Source organism: Astatotilapia calliptera, chromosome 3 (assembly GCF_900246225.1).
Source record: "Astatotilapia calliptera chromosome 3, fAstCal1.2, whole genome shotgun sequence".
NCBI classification, from domain to species: domain Eukaryota; kingdom Metazoa; phylum Chordata; class Actinopteri; order Cichliformes; family Cichlidae; genus Astatotilapia; species Astatotilapia calliptera.
Window position 1 is genome coordinate 21,212,555 of NC_039304.1, and position 18,122 is coordinate 21,230,676.

Here is an 18,122-nt window from a genome sequence, read left to right on the forward strand (position 1 = left end):
CCTCTGTCCTCCTTTGTTTAATGTCAGGGCGTCTGTTGTCTTTTGCGCCATGTCTATGTCATATCAGGTATCTTTGTATCCACGCCAAGTTTCATGTTTAGAGTTTTTCATGTTTTATTTTTAGTTTCCCCAGTTTAGGTCATTGTTTGTTCTCGTCTTTGTTTGACATATGCATTACTTTGTATTTTTCCATCAGCCATATTAAACGGCTCTTTTTTCTTGTTGACTCAATTACGTTCTACGTTCTGTCTGCACTCGGGTCTACTGTTCATACTTCACACAGTCAGCTACTCAGCCAGACAGTAACAAAAAAAATGTATGCAACTTGAGATTCAACAAGTGTGAGGCTGAAGCAGTGTAGAAATGTCCCAACAAGTAAAGCAAGTACTTCCTTAGTTGCCTTAGTGTTAAAATAGGAATTTTCACCCAGTGATTCCAGTAGATCATTGGGCTTTCAAGAGTTAAAATGTTCCCATGAGCCAGTTTTAGAAATGATAGAATAAATAGCTTTGCCATACCGTCTAACCTTAGCCTTTTTAAAAAAAACCCAGACCACGCGCTTACAAACATAACCAGGTATGTTTTTCTTCCCCCAAGCTGACCAGGCTTTAACCCCAGTTTTTCACATCAGGATTTTTCTTTCACATCTGATATGGTTTCTACATAAACTTTGAATTCCTGCCAGCAGAGAAAATGTTAGGCTTTTTTCTTGGAGTCATTTGACAAACCAAGAAGCTTGATTTGTGAAGCTATTTATTATATACATACAAATATACTTTAAACACAGCACAAACAGACTGAGATGGCAAATACTTTTTAGTGGCGTAGCAGAGTTATCATAACCTTGAAATAATAAAAAACCAAAGCCAACACTTTCAATAAAACTAGCACATGAGCAAATAGCAACAACAAACAGAGTCACCGCTATTAAAAGTGAATGAACATGCAGCACAAAGACCACATCTTATACTGAGTAAAAGGGTTATATTTAAAAAAGAAAGCTAAAACAAATCACATTTAATTTATAAACACACTGAAATAGACATCCTCCATCAAAATGCTTTTGAACCAACAATGAACCGACATAAGTGGGAGGAAACTATAAATAATTTACAATGCTAAATTAATACATAACAAACATAACACAAGGTCGACAGCTACTTTTTGTGAGTTAAATTTACTATTAATTTCAGAAGCACTTATGTTTAAGTCTAGAGTGAACCTTCTAGGTGTACAGTACTGTGCAAAAGTCTTGAGCCATTCTCATTTCTTTATATTTAGCTTTGAAAGTGGGAAAAAGGTGCAATGATTTAGGGATAGCACACAAAGTGTCTCATTCTGTGTGTTTTTCCATCCAGGTATGTTCTTACTGCTTTGACAGTATGTTTGGGATCATTGCCATGATGAAAAAGGAAGCTTGTCAATCAGACAAAAATGTATAAATTTTCCTCATTTTTTAAAGATCACACTGCCTAACAGAAACTGTAATAATACCTTTTTGATACTATTGTTATATGTTTTAAACTGCATGATGTGTGATGTAAAATGAGCTAGAAAAAGGTGGTTTTATTTGAAGCATTTCTGAAAACAAAATAAAATAAAAACATTCTGAATTGCTACTCTGCCCCGTACTGCATCTACTTTTATGACTGTAAACAGCAACATTTAAGAAGTGTTGTGTTTAATAACAGTTTCCGCAGTGTTCAAGGTAGAAAGAGTTAAGTGCAGGTTTATTCATGTGAGTCCTCAAATATCTCAAACCAGAAACTTAGTCAGTGACTTTATGTGCCTGAGCCGCATCCATCTGTGGGTTGTATGAAGATGGTACATTCCACATCCTGTTTCTAAGCTGGACAGCACAGTTACACGTCTTTCTCTGCAGATGTCTCACACACACACACACACACACACACACACACACACACACACACACACACACACACACACACACACACACACACACGCTTTTCCTTCCTTCAGTGGGGTATATAAGGAGAAGCAGAAGACTCCTGCATGGGGCAGCAGCAGACCGACTCCAACAAACAACAGCTTTCCTCTACAACTTCAGCTGAGGTGTGTCTGTGTCCGCTCCACATTTTGAGCTCTTTCCATATACGAAGATTGACTGGTAAGTAACAGCTTTGGTGAAACTATTTTACTACACTAAAATTCCTTTGCAATTTGGCAAATGTTTGTTTATAACTTCCAGATGTGAAGAAATGTATTTCCATCTGAGAGTCATTTAAGAACTGTTGTTGTGCAATCACAACAACTCTGAGTGTGTCTAACGAAGCTTCTAGCACATCACTATATGCCCTATCATCACTCTTACTGATACACTTTGTTGCATTTTAATTTAGTTATGTTTAGTGGGTCACATTTTCACATTTTCCACCAAATTAACTAAATGTAATAACCAAGTGGTTATAACCTGAACATTATCAGTGGGCAGTAACTGTGAGAAAATGACCAGAGTTATTAATATATGTGCAAATGAAAAAACTATAACCAGAGGTTAATCACTAACTATGCACATGCTGCGTCTACAAACCCTTTAATGCATCCCAGACTTAGTCTGCTTAAATAAAGGCTTTAACGAGAGTCTTTGGCTCTTTTCATGGTTTTATTGTTTTACCTGCAGGGTTTTTTTTCTGTGTCAGCAGTTGCCCCCAAAAACACTGAAAAAAACAAACACATTAAGCACTCCAGTGTTATTCGAAAACAGAGAAGTAGTGTTGTAAAGTAACAAAACAGGTTTAATTATGGTTACAGCTATTCAGTTTATGACAGTTTTGCAGATTCACTTCAGCATTCACAGTGTCATACTTTATCCAATCCACTAACTTTTTGAGTTAGGTTAATTGTGTCCTTTTTGCTTTAATATATTCATTTGGTGGGTATTATTACTCTCCCAAGTTAATATTTTACTAAATATGACCGTATAATAGCTCAGCTGCAAAAAGAGAAAAGGTAATGACCACTGTGGTGACTAATCAAACTGCTGGATTCAAACTTGGCCCTAGGTGTGAATAAACCAAAAGGATGCAAACAGACACAGTTGGTCTACTCAGTGACTCATTAAATCCACAAAACAAGAAACAGGACAAAAATGACATCAACCCTTCAGCCCAGATGGGGGTTACCAAAACCCTGCTTGCAACAGGCAGAGTGGGCTGCCACTGCCGTGCAGGAAGGCGTGCAGCTAGTGCCATAAAGATTACATAAGTATAGGAAAGGCTGATTTAAGCATTATATACACAAGTGCTGCTTTCATAAGATGCTTGCAGGGTGCACACTACGTGGAGTCTGTGGTAAAAACACCTGGCTCAGAGTAAAACCCACTGTTGTATAATGTGGGGGTGTGTGCTGGATGACTCATCATACAGCACAGTGAGCGCTCTGTTTTCACCTGAACCACCAGTGGCACAGATTGCCTTATTGGGATGCCTTGGAAAGACAGAGTGATGCAAAGTATCATTAAGCCCAATATAGCCTACACAATTTGAAATATCCCATGCATTATGGCACAAAACGTAATGTGGGAGGACCTCTTGGAGTGGGCATGCTGGTTGAACCTTTCATCCCCAGTAAGAGGAAATACATGTCAAACAGCTCTGCTAAGTTATACCTCTGTTTGTTTTTTTGCCTTTACTCAAGTCTCAAGTCTAAAAGCAAGGCTCTTAGCAACAGTAGTTGCATGATTAAACCAAAAACAACCCGAAGCCTCGAGGGCGTGAGGGGTGTGACTTTGACATTAAATGGATTCAAAAGGTCAAACATGCAAGTTATCTCTTTATGCATCATAAAGCATAAAGCACAACCTGATATTCCAATTCATCCTCATCACAGTTCTTACTCTGATGACTTAACCTCTCCAAGCAAAGAGTAATTTACTGGGAACTTCCAGGTGAGCCGGTGGATATCCAATCAAATAATTCCTATCCTGGCCACCATCTATTGTTTATGAATGCAGGTCATTTTAAAAAGCTAACAAAAGGCACATTATCATCAGACAACAACCACTGCATTTGAGATTGGAGTTCAGCAAATGCAATCCTCATTTTACTCACTGTTTACCAGCATGCAAAAAAGCCTGCTCTGATGTGATTGGCTAATAAAACACAGACCACAAGTGGCTGCTGAGAGAAACCACACATTTCCAGTAATGAAAAGCTTCTCCTTTGTCCTTAGATTATGTATGTGAATGCAAAGAGTAGCAAGCTTACCACCATAATCAGAGAGCTTACATTGTCAAAAACAATGGGCGTCCCAGGGGGGCTCAACCCACCAGCTCTTTGGTTGAAACAGAAACAGGCTGAACTACGGGGCTGCAGAGTGTGCTGTGTCTTCCTGTCTAATGGGCCTCTATTTGCTCTTAAGTTATAGAAGCTGTATCTTTATATCTTTTCTCTCATTATTGATTAAACAGCCAGGCTCTGTTAATCCACAGCTTTATTTCCTGAGTTTTTGTATGAAGGTTTTGATATCTGAACTAAGAGTGACTACACTGCTAAAGCAGGAAACTCTCATGAGTGGGCTCAAACCACAAAGGTAGCAGCCGAATGTGCTGACCTATTACCAAAGAAACAACCGCAGTTTGAAAACACTGAGGTCACAGTGTGGCTCACTATTAGCACCACGAAGACACCTCTATACGTGGATTAACCATGAATTAAAAGCAAAAAGTTATCGATTTTCACCAGTGGCATTGTGCTTTATGTCACAACCTTTATGTAATCTGACCCGATGTTAGCAAAAAACAACTTTGAACAAATACAGACTGTTCCCTTTTCTATAAACTCAAACAGACTCAACCTTTTGACCACCAGTGACAGATATGACTGGCTCAGTAAGTTAGAATATGTAAGATATGGATATAAAATGCCCCAAACCACCTAAAGATTCAGATTTAAAAGTAAAAAAAATATATACAGTGGGGCAAAAAAGTATTTAGTCAGCCACCGATTGTGCAAGTTCCCCCACTTAAAATGATGACAGAGGTCAGTAATTTGCACCAGAGGTACACTTCAACTGTGAGAGACAGAATGTGAAAAAAAAATCCATAAATCCACATGGTAGGATTTGTAAAGAATTTATTGGTAAATTAGGGTGGAAAATAAGTATTTGGTCACCTCAAACAAGGAAAATCTCTGGCTCTCACAGACCTGTAACGTCTTCTGTAAGAAGCTTTTCTGTCCCCCACTCGTTACCTGTATGAATGGCACCTGTTTGAACTCATCATCTGTATAAAAGACACCTGTCCACAGCCTCAAACAGTCAGACTCCAAACTCCGCCATGGCCAAGACCAAAGAGCTTTCGAAGGACACTAGGAAAAGTACTGTAGACCTGCACCAGACTGGGAAGAGTGAATCTACAATAGGCAAGCAGCTTGGTGTGAAAAAATCAACTGTGGGCGCAATCATCAGAAAATGGAAGACATACAAGACCACTGATAATCTCCCTCGATCTGGGGCTCCACGCAATATCTCATCCCGTGGGGTCAAAATGATCATGAGAACGGTGAGCAAAGATCCCAGAACCACACGGGGGGACCTGGTGAATGACCTGCAGAGAGCTGGGACCAAAGTAACAAAGGTCACCATCAGTAACACACTACAACGGCAGGGAATCAAATCCCGCAGTGCCAGACGTGTTCCGCTGCTGAAGCCAGTGCATGTCCAGGCCCGTCTGAAGTTTGCCAGAGAGCACATGGATGATACAGCAGAGGATTGGGAGAATGTCATGTGGTCAGATGAAACCAAAGTAGAACTTTGTGGTATAAACTCAACTCGTCGTGTTTGGAGGAAGAAGAATACTGAGTTGCATCCCAAGTACACCATACCTACTGTGAAGCATGGGGGTGGAAACATCATGCTATGGGGCTGTTTTTCTGCCAAGGGGACAGGACGACTGATCCGTGTTAAGGACAGAATGAATGGGGCCATGTATCGTGAGATTTTGAGCCAAAACCTCCTTCCATCAGTGAGAACTTTGAAGATGAAACGAGGCTGGGTCTTCCAACATGACAATGATCCAAAACACACCGCCCGGGCAACAAAGGAGTGGCTCCGTAAGAAGCATTTGAAAGTCCTGGAGTGGCCTAGCCAGTCTCCAGACCTCAACCCCATAGAAAATCTGTGGCGGGAGTTGAAAGTCCGTGTTTCTCGGCGACAGCCCCAAAACATCACTGCTCTCGAGAAGATCTGCATGGAGGAATGGGCCAAAATACCAGCTACTGTGTGTGCAAACCTGGTAAAGACCTATAGTAAACGTTTGACCTCTGTTATTGCCAACAAAGGTTATGTTACAAAGTATTGAGTTGTATTTTTGTTATTGACCAAATACTTATTTTCCACCCTAATTTACGAATAAATTCTTTACAAATCCTACCATGTGGATTCATGGATTTTTTTTTTTTCACATTCTGTCTCTCACAGTTGAAGTGTACCTCTGGTGCAAATTACTGACCTCTGTCATCATTTTAGGTGGGGGAACTTGCACAATCGGTGGCTGACTAAATACTTTTTTGCCCCACTGTAAATATCACAGTAATAAAAGCATGCAGTTACATTTCAAACATTTGGGGAAAAAACTACTGCCACTGTATAACATACAATCACTGGTACTACTAGTAGTAATAACACATACCCCCATTTTTAAATCTCCTCGTAATGATTTCAGGAGCTTTGCTTTTGTTTTCTGCCACAGCTCAGCTTCATGTACCTTTATCACCTACAATGTGTTGTCTGTCTTTCAAAACACTTTGCAAACTGACATGTGAATAAAGTCTATTGATATTATTGCCAAACTAAGTAATCTTACTTCAGTAAACACACTGAAGTAAGATTCTTTGTGGTTTCCATTCATGACTGGAATAAGTCCTTTTCTTTTAGACATGATAAATGCTCTGTGCTGAAGCTTATGTCATTTTTTCCACGTTCTGTAACCACAAAAACAAACATTATTTGTGGAGTGAAAATAAATCATAAAACACTAAAATTGTCTTTCATGACCAGGAGCTTGCAGGAATGGGAGTGACTATAAACCAAGTCTCTATCCAAGCCACAAACACACATGCAAGCCATGTGTGACATAAAAGATATAACCCGAAAAGTATTTATCGAGGCATGTGGAAGGTTTGGTTACACCCCAACTTCATCTTAGCGTGTGATCTTTTTGGACTTTAATCTATCTATATATGTATGAAAATCTTTCCCCAATTTTCCAGAGGTGGAAGGCAGATCAATTTGAAAACAGGCCTTTAGGAGCTTGACAGATGAATTGGAAAGAAAATAATTTTACCAACAGTAAATAAAACAAGATGGTTGTTGTTGTTGATGGTAATGGTGTCGGTCTTTAATTCTGTTATGGAGGTGAGCACATTCTTCTTCACTTTCTTTATGTTCTTACAGATTCTGCTTCAGTCTGTGGCATGTGCCCAGATTTGGACTTGTTTAAAGTTGCATGACACTGACTCTACTATTTCACCCAGCATTGCTAATAATTTAGTATTCACACATCCTCTCTTCCCTCCTAGTTCCTGTCTGAAATCACCCACCCTGAGCAATCACTATCATGTCTGATGAAGCTACCATCGCGGCTCCTTCTCCTGCTCCTCCCGCTCCCACTGGACCTCCTCCCAAAGTGACAAACCGTGGCCGCGCCGCAGCTCCTGCTGCCAGCGCCAACTCTGAGACAAGCGACATCCCCGAGTATGAGTACTTTATTCAACCAGGCCCCAGGGGATACCCTCCTCTGACAGGTGAAGGAGGAATTTCATGTTTATGTATGTGATACGTTTCTTGAAAATATGCATGCATTGAAGTGAGAAAAAAGTTCAGTAAACCCAAAGGGGAAGACGCTTGTCAGATCATGTAAAGAACTGGACGAGTCTGTTCTTCTCGACAGTAAGCTGTTATTTATAGAAAATTAAAAAAAAAAAGTTATTTGATGACACAGTGGGTCTTCTGTGGAGAAGATAAAGCCCCTTTCCTGTCAGTTTCCAGTACGTTTTACGCATGACTGACACATGAATGACGTCCAAAGGGGATAAATTCTGCTCACTTCCTGCTGCATGTCACTGCACTGCAGTCTGAATTACCGTCAAAGAGCTGCACACACAGAGATATCCAGATGTAACAGGAATTTATGAAAGCAATGACTGGAATTACATCAGTAAACAACCGCAAATGAACAGTCGATTGAATTTCCCTATTGGTGCAACACTTATGTTTTTAATAAGGAGAGAACAGTTCAGACTGTGTTCCCAAAAGATAGCTTTTCATCACATAAACTGTTGACTACGACCATCCAAAGGCTTTCTGTGGGAGGCAAAGCACAAAATAAGAGTGACCTTTTCAATGCCGAGAGCAGGACTGGGGAACCACTGAAGTGTAATATTAAGCCAGAGAAATAACCAAGTTAAAGTTTTCAGATAAGGTCATTTGAGGACTTTCAGCTCAGCCGTCCCCACTGCAAGTGAATAAGCTTGATAAAGTTTTGAACTTTTGAAGAACATACTGGGTTCTGAATATCATGTAGGTCAGAAATAATAAAAAAAAAACAAAACGTTTTTCTAGAAAAATACAGTTTTTTTCTGGAAGCATGATCAGCAGCATCTGATATCCACTTTCTCTACAGATGCTTCTCTTCATTTTCTGTCACTCATCTGATTTCCTCCAAAGTGGGGCGATCACTGTCCTCTTGTGGTAGGAGACAAAAAAAAGAAACATTGAGAATTTATGCATCCTGTGTCTTCTCTCTTTGTTTCTCCCTGTCTGTTCAGAATATCTGGACATCAGTGAGGTGGACATGATGAAAAGGCCCGATGAGAGCAACAAGATAGCTCATCACACCGCGCTGTACCACTCTGACTATCTAATCGTGCGCAGAGGACAAGAGTTCCAGGTCAAGATCACCTTCAGTCGTCCCTACAAACCTGCTGAAGATAAGTTCGCTTTGGAGTTTGTCATCGGTGAGTTAAATCCACTAAGTACTACTCTTATCTGTGGTCCCCATGGAGCAGGTGGTAACGTAGTTTTAAAGTAAACAACTAAGGGCTTAAAGGTACTTTTTGTAATTACCCTTTACAGTATTTAACTAAAAACACTACCAGGGGACAAAATTTTACCAGATAGATGTGTTGCAATGCAAGAAACTTGATTCAGATGCAGATCAGATTCACTTTTTAGGATTTCCTTACCTGGATTATTTGGCATGCATCAAGCCGGGGTGTCGACATTTTCACATCTGTGCTTCTCTTCAAGTTTTAATTTTTCTTTTCAACCAGCCTGATCTGTTTCTCTCCTAGTAAGGCCTTAAATTTCTTCCAGGCCACTGTGACAAATAAAAATTCAAGGTGTTCTTAAATGAAGATTTCACTGATTCGCTGCACCATCTAGTGGTACAAAGTGGTATTACATGCAAAAGTCAACACGTCTCTGTCGCCGAACTGCAGAGCCCCCCCTTCGGATGATCTGATATCCTCGTGTTGGTGTTGTTCCCAGACCATCATGAAAATGTTGTTCCAGGTTCAACATTGCAAGTGACCAATCACATTGTTGTGACGTTATTCCTTTGCGCGCCAAGCCATTCGTGCATTTATGAAATTCCAATGTTGCAAGGACAATATTAATTCTGCTTACTGTTTATTAAAGGGTTACGGTTAGGGTTAGGGTCAGGGTCCGTTGATCGGCGGACAGAGGCGGTTTCACGCAGCTTAAGTACAGTTTTTTGTTTTACGCCGGTTTTTCCCGAAGTCGCAAAGGTATGACGTCACAACATTCTGATTGGTCACTTGCAATGTTGATCCTGGAACAACATTTAGTATGATGATCTGGGAACAACACCAACACGAGGATATCAGATCAACCGAGCTCCTTCAGTGACAGACTGCTGCATCCTAGATGCATGAAGGAGCGTTTCCACACGTTCTTTCTCCCTGCAGCTGTCAGACTGTACAATCAAAACTGCTCCCACCAAACACAGATGTTTACATCAGCACTGTAATTTTATCAACCGATTCACACTACAACCTGGGTTTGCCTCTTATCTGTATTTAATTTTATTTAATTTTAATAACGGTACAATACTCTGTTTTTTGGTAACTATAGTCCTTGATGTAAATATATAAAAAATTGTGTATGTTTCTATTCTGTGTCCTGTTTGTTTGTATATGTGTCTTTCTTGCTGCTGTTACAACCAAATTTCCCCTTGTGGGACAATTAAAGGATTGTTCTATTTCTATTCTTGGTGCTACCTCAGTTTTGCATCCTGTTAATAATGTTAGTTAAGTTTGGAGTATTTCTAAATAGTTTTAGACAAAAGGCTTTATGTGTCTTTGACCCAACACAGCTGATTTAAATGGCTACATTACCTCCTCAACATGTCTTGAAGTTCTCCCGAGGCCTGGTAATGAACTAATCATTTGATTCAGGTGGGTTGACCCAGGGGGGATATCTAAAAAAAAGAGTACAGTTTTTTATTATTATTATTGCTTTAGGAACAATCAGAGCAGACTTGCATAAACATAAATCACCAGAATATATTTACTTAAAGGTGATGATGTAAATGTGCTGATGTTTGCTGCTCCCTCAGGCTCCAGCCCTCAGTTCAGCAAGGGCACCTACGTCCCTGTCTTCCCCACAAAGCAGCGTCAGACCACTTGGGAAGGCCGCATCACAAACACCTCTGACAACGTGGTCACCATGGCCATCACCCCAGCAGCAAACTGCATTGTGGGGAAGTACCAGATGTACGTTGCCGTGGTGACACCTTATGGCATCCGCAGGACCAGGAAGGAAAGCACCAGGGACATGTACATCCTCTTCAATCCCTGGGTGGCAGGTGTGCTGTGTTGTTTTCTTTTTTTATGTGTATGTCTTTGAAAGTCTGAACTGTAACATCCCAGTTTGGCTTTCGTCCTACTCAAGCACCCCACATGTTGTCTTCCCTCAGAGGATGCTGTGTTCCTGGATGATGAGACGGAGAGGCAGGAGTGTGTGATGACCGAGATGGGGATCATCTATCACGGCTCCTATGATGACATTGCTGAGAGGGACTGGAACTATGGACAGGTAGGAGAAAACAAGACTGAGGCACTTCAGGGCTTATCAGTTAAGTCTTGTGACTGACCTGAGGGTTTTTATGCCTAGTTCAACTATGGAATCCTGGATTCCTGTTTGTACATCATGGACCGGGCTGAAATGCCCATCACCAACAGAGGAGACCCCATCAAGATCGTTAGAGTAGCCTCTGCCATGGTGAGAGCAATGCTAATATGAGTGCTGCTTTCCCGTACCCTGTGTTTAATCAGTGAATATCTAAAGCCTTGTCTTTTTCCTTGCAGCTGAACTCTCGGGATGATGAAGGCGTTTTGGTGGGGAACTGGAGTGGTGACTACACCTATGGAGTGGCACCCACTTCCTGGACCGGCAGCACGGACATCCTGCTCACCTACAACAGCAGCAAGATGCCTGTCTGCTACGCTCAGTGCTGGGTGTACGCTGCTGTTTTCAACACCTGTGAGAGCTTTACTGGATCTAAGTAGCTCAAAAATGACTCTCCATTTCAAACTATTTATTTATTTATAAGAACTCTGTGGGGAAAAACAAATCTGTTAAGGAAGGTTCAGCATAAGATGTATATATATATATATATATATATATATATATATATATATATATATATATATATATATATATATATATATATATATATATATATACAGCATAATGGCCACTACTCAGTGACTGCTCTGGTTGGAAAAAGAAAAGGGAAAGCCCTTTGGCTCCCTTCATCTTTGACCTCACGAAAAATGTCCATAATGAGTTTATGGTCTCTAGTTCCTTTAGATTCTCAGTCAGGTCCAACCCTGTCTTGGTATGTCTGATTTTATTAAAATAAATAAATAAATAAATAAATAAACAAAAATATAGACTAAGATAACTGCCAAAATCCTCAGTTTGGGGGTTTAAACATGATGTCTGCTCATCATTGGTTGATGTCACAGTGGGTGCCTTTTACATACAGTCTCCTTTGACTCTGCACCAGCTCACTCAGTTTAGAACCACATTTCTTAAGCTCTTGACTCCCGCCCTTGTTTTTGATTTGACTGTAAGTTCTGCCTCTGCATTTCAGTCTTACGCTGTCTGGGCATCCCATCTCGGGTCGTCACCAACTACTACTCAGCTCACGACAACGATGGAAACTTGAAGACTGACATAATCATGGATGAAAACGGCAAGATTGATCGAAACAGAACCAGGGACTCCATCTGGTACTGAAACTTTCCATTTAACAGATATCCTGAGATTTCTTTACTTGCCTTGGTCTACATGTTTTGCACTCCTGTTGGTAGGTGTCTGTTAACACACTTCAAATGGTAGTACTCAGAATCAGACTTTTTTGTTCTCCAGAGAATTGCAACAAAATTTACTGAGAAATAAATTTACAGTATTCTCGTAGGAGCACCAGATAATCAAGATTAAGTAATTGATTCTGAAAATATACCTAAATTAAATTATTAGATACAAACTAAACTGGATTATATATTTACCACTGTTTCTTTTTTTTGTCAGGAACTATCACTGCTGGAACGAGTGCTACATGTCCAGACCTGACCTCCCTCCTGGCTTTGGGGGCTGGCAGGTTGTGGATGCAACACCACAGGAGACCAGTGATGGTGAGCAAAAATTTAGCAAAAATTTAGTAATAAGGTTAGGGAATTCTATAATCTCCTCCCTTGGTTTTCCCAATGCTGTAGGGTTAGGTCAAAGCAATGTAAAAGGAGAGGCAAATGTTTTCTGTGCTTTGAGTCACACTGATTTTTTGATTTTTCCTTTGTAATCCATAAAGGCATGTACAGATGTGGACCTGCGTCAGTCCAGGCCATCAAGCACGGACAGATTTGCTTCCCATTTGACGCTGCGTTCGTGTTTGCCGAGGTGAATGCCTTTGAATTACTCTCTTTCTAGAATTACTGAGAATGTGTTTGTATTTAATGACGTCGCTCGCTGGTTGTTGTGTTTTATGACCAATAACCAGGCAGTTTGATGACAGAAGGCACACAGTATTTGTTTTTACAGTGCCTATTTCTTTCCTTCTACAGATTAACAGTGATGTGGTGTTTCATTCCCGGAGGAAAGATGGGACCCTGGAGCCAGTCAGAGTGAACCGAACTCACGTAGGCCGCCTGGTTCTGACCAAATCTCCAGGAGATGTGACCCGCCGCGACATTACAGATCAATACAAATTTGCTGAAGGTCAGGGACTACATCGAACACAAATGTCAGTGTTTCAGGAAGCAGCAGATCTGTTTTCTGTGCTGGAGCCTGAGCTCAGAATGCCACAGTAAATGAAGGAGCAGCTTTAAAATGTGCAAAATGAATGCAGTCACCTTGACATCATGAAATAATGAAAAAAAGAAAAGAAAATGGAAACACTTGAGCAGAAACACACTGTTAGGCTTCATTTTTACAGTGATGGATTACCCTGCTCCGCCAGTCTCTAAGTCAGTGTTTAAATCCTTGGAGCTGAAATGCCAGGTGGCAAGTTCAAACGGGAGAACAGCTCATTGTTGGCACTCTTGAATGCTGTCGGGCAGAGGTGTGGGAGTCACATGACTTGGACTCGAGTCAGACTCGAGTCATTAATTTTATGACTTTAGACTTGACTTGAAAAAATGTTGTAAGACTTGTGACTTGACTTGGACTTTTACACCAATGACTTGGGACTTGAATTGGACTTGAACCGGTTTACTTGAAAAGACTTGATATTTTACCCCAAATATAAAATTTAACATGCATATTATATAGAGATTGAAAATGTGACGTCATTCACGGGTAGAACCGCAAAGGATTCTGGGAACTCGTGGCAAGCGGTACTAGCGCACGCAGGCTTTCAATTGAAACCAGTCACACAGCGATAAAAAGAAACACAAAAATGTCAAGAAGCTGTTGTGTTATTAACTGCAATAGCCGGTCGCATGACAGCCACGGGAAGCCGACGGGTAAAGAGATCGGTTGTTATCGGATTACGTCGTTGAAGAGAAATTGTTCGAGCCATGTTTCCGAAGTAACAAAGATGCGACTGGATTGCAGCCATTCAAAGACCAATTATAACGTCCCAGAACACTCCAGCTCACAGGTTAGTCTGCTCCAAGCATTTCCACAAAGGTCAGTCTGCTGTTGTAGTTAATGCGTCATTTTTCTTAACATAATTGGTGATATAGGTTACAAGCAAGTCTGGCGCTGAACAGAAATTGTCGAGCTATGCTCCTTTGTTTATTGTGCATAAATAGTGAATTGTCCTGACAGAATATTGTGTTTCGCTTCTGTTATTATGGTACATTGACAAAAACATATACTTTTATTCACAGGGTAAAACAGTTGTTTTGTATCACTAATTGTCCAGTGCGATTACAGCATACAATATTGTTGTCACTGCTACATTTCTGTGATGCTACCAGAAATTATTTCCACTGCTAATTAACTACCGTTGAGCTCAAAGGTCCTATTAATAAACGGTTAACGAATGTGTATTTATGACGACGATTTGTGAGACTGGTAAACTTATGATACGTACGCTGGTCTTTACTTTCTACACGGTGCATTTCAAGGTCCTGCACCCATCCGTCGGTAAACTGTACCTGGGCTTGTTGCAGTGACCTGAAGTTACTAAACTTCATGAGTGTATGCACTCACTCCAAGAAGCGTATAATTATAAATATGCATATAAATATGCTACGATGAGATAGCTGACTTCATCTAACTAGCAAATGTTTTCCAGGCTACGTTGGTGATGCAGTTTTTTTTTAAATTATATTTTTTTTAAAATATCATTTATTTATGTATGATATTTTTGTCATGCGATTTTAAAGCCGGTCCTACAAGCGCATCCAAGAATAACATGCAGCTTATCTCAGAACTGTCGGTGAAAATTATTCTTGGAGCTAGGTTTAATTGAGCTGCATTTTAAAGAGGTGCAATTTCACAATTTGTGTATATTTTCTAAGTTCACTATTTTGTCATGTGTTGAGAAAAACACAGATTTAAAAATTACATGGTCTAATATTTACATTTAGCATATAACTGCAACATTATTTTTTCGTTGTCGGGCATCATGAACTCCAATACGGTTGCCAGATTAGGCAGTGTTTTTAGGAAAACACTGTGAATTTGAGTTATTTTCATTTGGAAATCAGCTCCATTTGGCATCGTGCTGTATTGTTTTTATCCACAGTTGGTACTCTGGACTAAAAGACTCCTGGTGCTTCATTTATCACAAACTGGGCAAAGATTAGACGATTCTGAGACAAGACCATTTTAAAAATGCAAAGCAAATAAAAAAGGACGTCAGAATTTATTCTGTTAATATACAAACACACTAATGTTTTTCAAATGCCCAACACAGGCAGCACAGAGGAGCGGACAGTCCTGGAAAAAGCAGAGGAGTACGGCTGCAAACGAGAGAAGTCCAGCCCTCCCGCGGCTGATGTGGACGTGGTCCTGCCCAACCTGGAGATCAGCGTGGGTGACAACTTTGAGCTGAACGTGGAGTTCGAAAACAAGAGTGATGAGCGCCGCACTGTGGACGCCTACATCAGCGGGAGTGTGGTGTATTATACTGGAGTTGCCAGCACCGAATTCCTGTTCTTGACCCCCAGGGTGGTGATTGAACCCAAAATGAGTGAGTCAGGTGTACGGCATGGAAATGAAGAGGCATAGTCATGAAACCACAGATGATTACCAAATGTAGACAACTGTTTCAGTGTAATCCTGAGTTATGGACAAATGTCTGCCTCGATGAGTATTTAATCTTTTATCTTATCTCTAACTTTGATTTAAGGAAATATACACACATCAAAGTAGAAATATTTTTATATTTAACAGATAAGAAGGAGGTGGCAATTGTGGAGTCGAAGAAATATATGAAGCGTCTGGTGGAACAAGCTAACCTCCACTTCATTGTTACGGGGAAGATCAGAGAGACCGGTCTAATCATCACCGCAATGAAAGTCGTCACCCTGCGCAACCCCAAACTCATCATCGAGGTCTGAAATGATTCCTTGTGGTGGCCCCCGAGAGATCAAACACATTGCGTCTTAAGGAAACGCTAGCAAATAGAAAAATGCTGGAAAAGCACACAAACACAATGGAAATTGAATAAAAAAACAACAGAAGCAAAACAAGGAAATACCACAAAATCCAAAAATAAATAAATAAATAAATAAATAAAATCACAAAACAAAATGAAGTGTTTCACCATTATGTGATGGAACAGCTGTGAAAGTGACAAGCTAACAGTAAACGGCTAATAGCAAACATATGACTCGTGTGGTTAAAACACACGATACCTGTATCCTTTCTTTCCTCTCGACAATGATGAACCCTCTGCTTCTTTTAAGTGAGCCTCAGTGTAACACTGCACGTTTCTTCACTGCTGCAGTTCGTCCGTCATTTTATCTTGTCCCTAGAAACACTTTGTTTCACAATTTATTTATTTTTTGTCCTTAGAGTTTTTTTTTCTATTTCTGATGTGTTTTGTGTGCTTTTGCAGCATTTTTCTCTTTGCTGGTGTTTCTTCAGTTGCAGTGTGCATCCTACATCACATTAAAGACAAACCTGGTTCCACTCGGGCAGTTTACTTTGCTTTTATTACATGTTTGATGTCCTATCCAGCAACTGTTTATCATATACAAAGTTGGATTTTGGGGGTAGATTTTTTACATTTCCTGTGTGTACTTCAGGTGTCTGGTAGAGGCAAAGTGAGTGAAGAGATGATAGCAACTGTGGAGTTCACAAACCCCTTCAGCTTCAACCTGGAGAACGTCTACATTCGCATGGAAGGACCTGGGATGATGGAGCCAAAGTCCAGGTATTACAGGTGAGTGATCATGAACAACTGTTTGTATAAAATATTTCCACATAAAACCAAAAACTGGTTTCAGTTTCATCTTATTCCTTTGGATGAGATTTTATAACCTCCAAATAGTAGCAAAAGGAAAAAAAACAAAACACCCATTTCAAAGGATTCTGCGTCTTGCTTTAATATTTTTGACGTGTTTGTCTTTTCTCAGGTTGGTCATAGGAGGCTCTTCTCTGACCTGGACTGAGTATTTCACTCCGCAGAGGGCCGGGACAAGCAGGGTGATCGCCACTCTGGACTGTCCTGCTCTCCGGCAGGTCCAAGGCCAGGCGTCTGTCACCATCAACCCCTGAGAATTGCTACGTTCACAAACGCCCAGCATTATTTAGCCTCAGTTATTCTTTTACCACATATAGGCCTATATCATTGTTATGCAACTACAGTTTTTCAGCTACATAGCTTCAGCATTGCTGATATTGTTTTCAAATGCTGCACAGATAGTAGTCAAATTAATAGCTAGCTGCTAAATGGCTTATATTTTATATAATATAATCCGGTTGTTAAGTGATGACGTGACAAATCCTACTTCCGTGCCTAAAGTAGTCTGCGTTTAATATGGCTTTTGTGTTGTTAACATGTTTAATGTTTTGTATTTTCTTCTATTTAATCTCAAAAAGCTCCTAAAACAGTCAGTGATCACTGTTGACCTCCCTCGGCTTTTATTACCGCTAATCATTTATTTAAGCTCAGTTTTTAAAACCTTAGGATGTAACTACAGCCCAGCCCATGCAGCAGTATATGAATGACTAACCTCGTATTGTGGATGGATTATCTCAGTTGTTGTCCTGGCTGAAGTTTGGTCCTTTTACAGCATCCTGCCATGCAATTACATTTGTTCCTGACCACCGAGAACACTCACGTTAACTTTTATCGAGTGGAAAAAAAGTTAGCTTGTTTATATTATGCTAACATAGCTGTGTCGCTAGCGGTCACGTAGCACATCATTATATACCAGCTAGCCAAACTTCAGTAACCCTACAAACGTCACTGCTGTTTAGTTTTCTGTCTTCATTTATGTTGGAAGTGATAACAGAGCTGTACGTTTTAATTTGTTTCCAAAACCCCACAGTCAGGACATGCTATATTGTATTTAGATAGAAGCTAGCGAGCTAACTTCCTGCTAACTTCTAACTCCGTTAAATGTCATAAATTCCGTTTTCATGGATGCCTGGATGTTAAACTCAATTGTTACACC

The 18,122-nt window shown here is 40.3% G+C and overlaps 1 protein-coding gene across 1 annotated transcript; it reads left to right on the forward strand.

The window, feature by feature from the left end:
- Positions 1–1,982: 1,982 nt before the first annotated feature.
- f13a1b (coagulation factor XIII, A1 polypeptide b) lies at positions 1,983–17,447 on the forward strand. The gene is made up of 15 exons (XM_026162283.1): positions 1,983–2,128; positions 7,539–7,763; positions 8,787–8,975; positions 10,598–10,846; positions 10,958–11,076; positions 11,155–11,262; positions 11,349–11,523; positions 12,140–12,278; positions 12,580–12,683; positions 12,857–12,945; positions 13,110–13,263; positions 15,413–15,688; positions 15,892–16,052; positions 16,749–16,885; positions 17,079–17,447. Exons 2-15 carry the CDS (start codon positions 7,577–7,579, stop codon positions 17,218–17,220), a joined length of 2,229 nt encoding a protein of 742 aa, XP_026018068.1. The 5' UTR covers positions 1,983–2,128; positions 7,539–7,576; the 3' UTR covers positions 17,221–17,447.
- Positions 17,448–18,122: the final 675 nt, after the last annotated feature.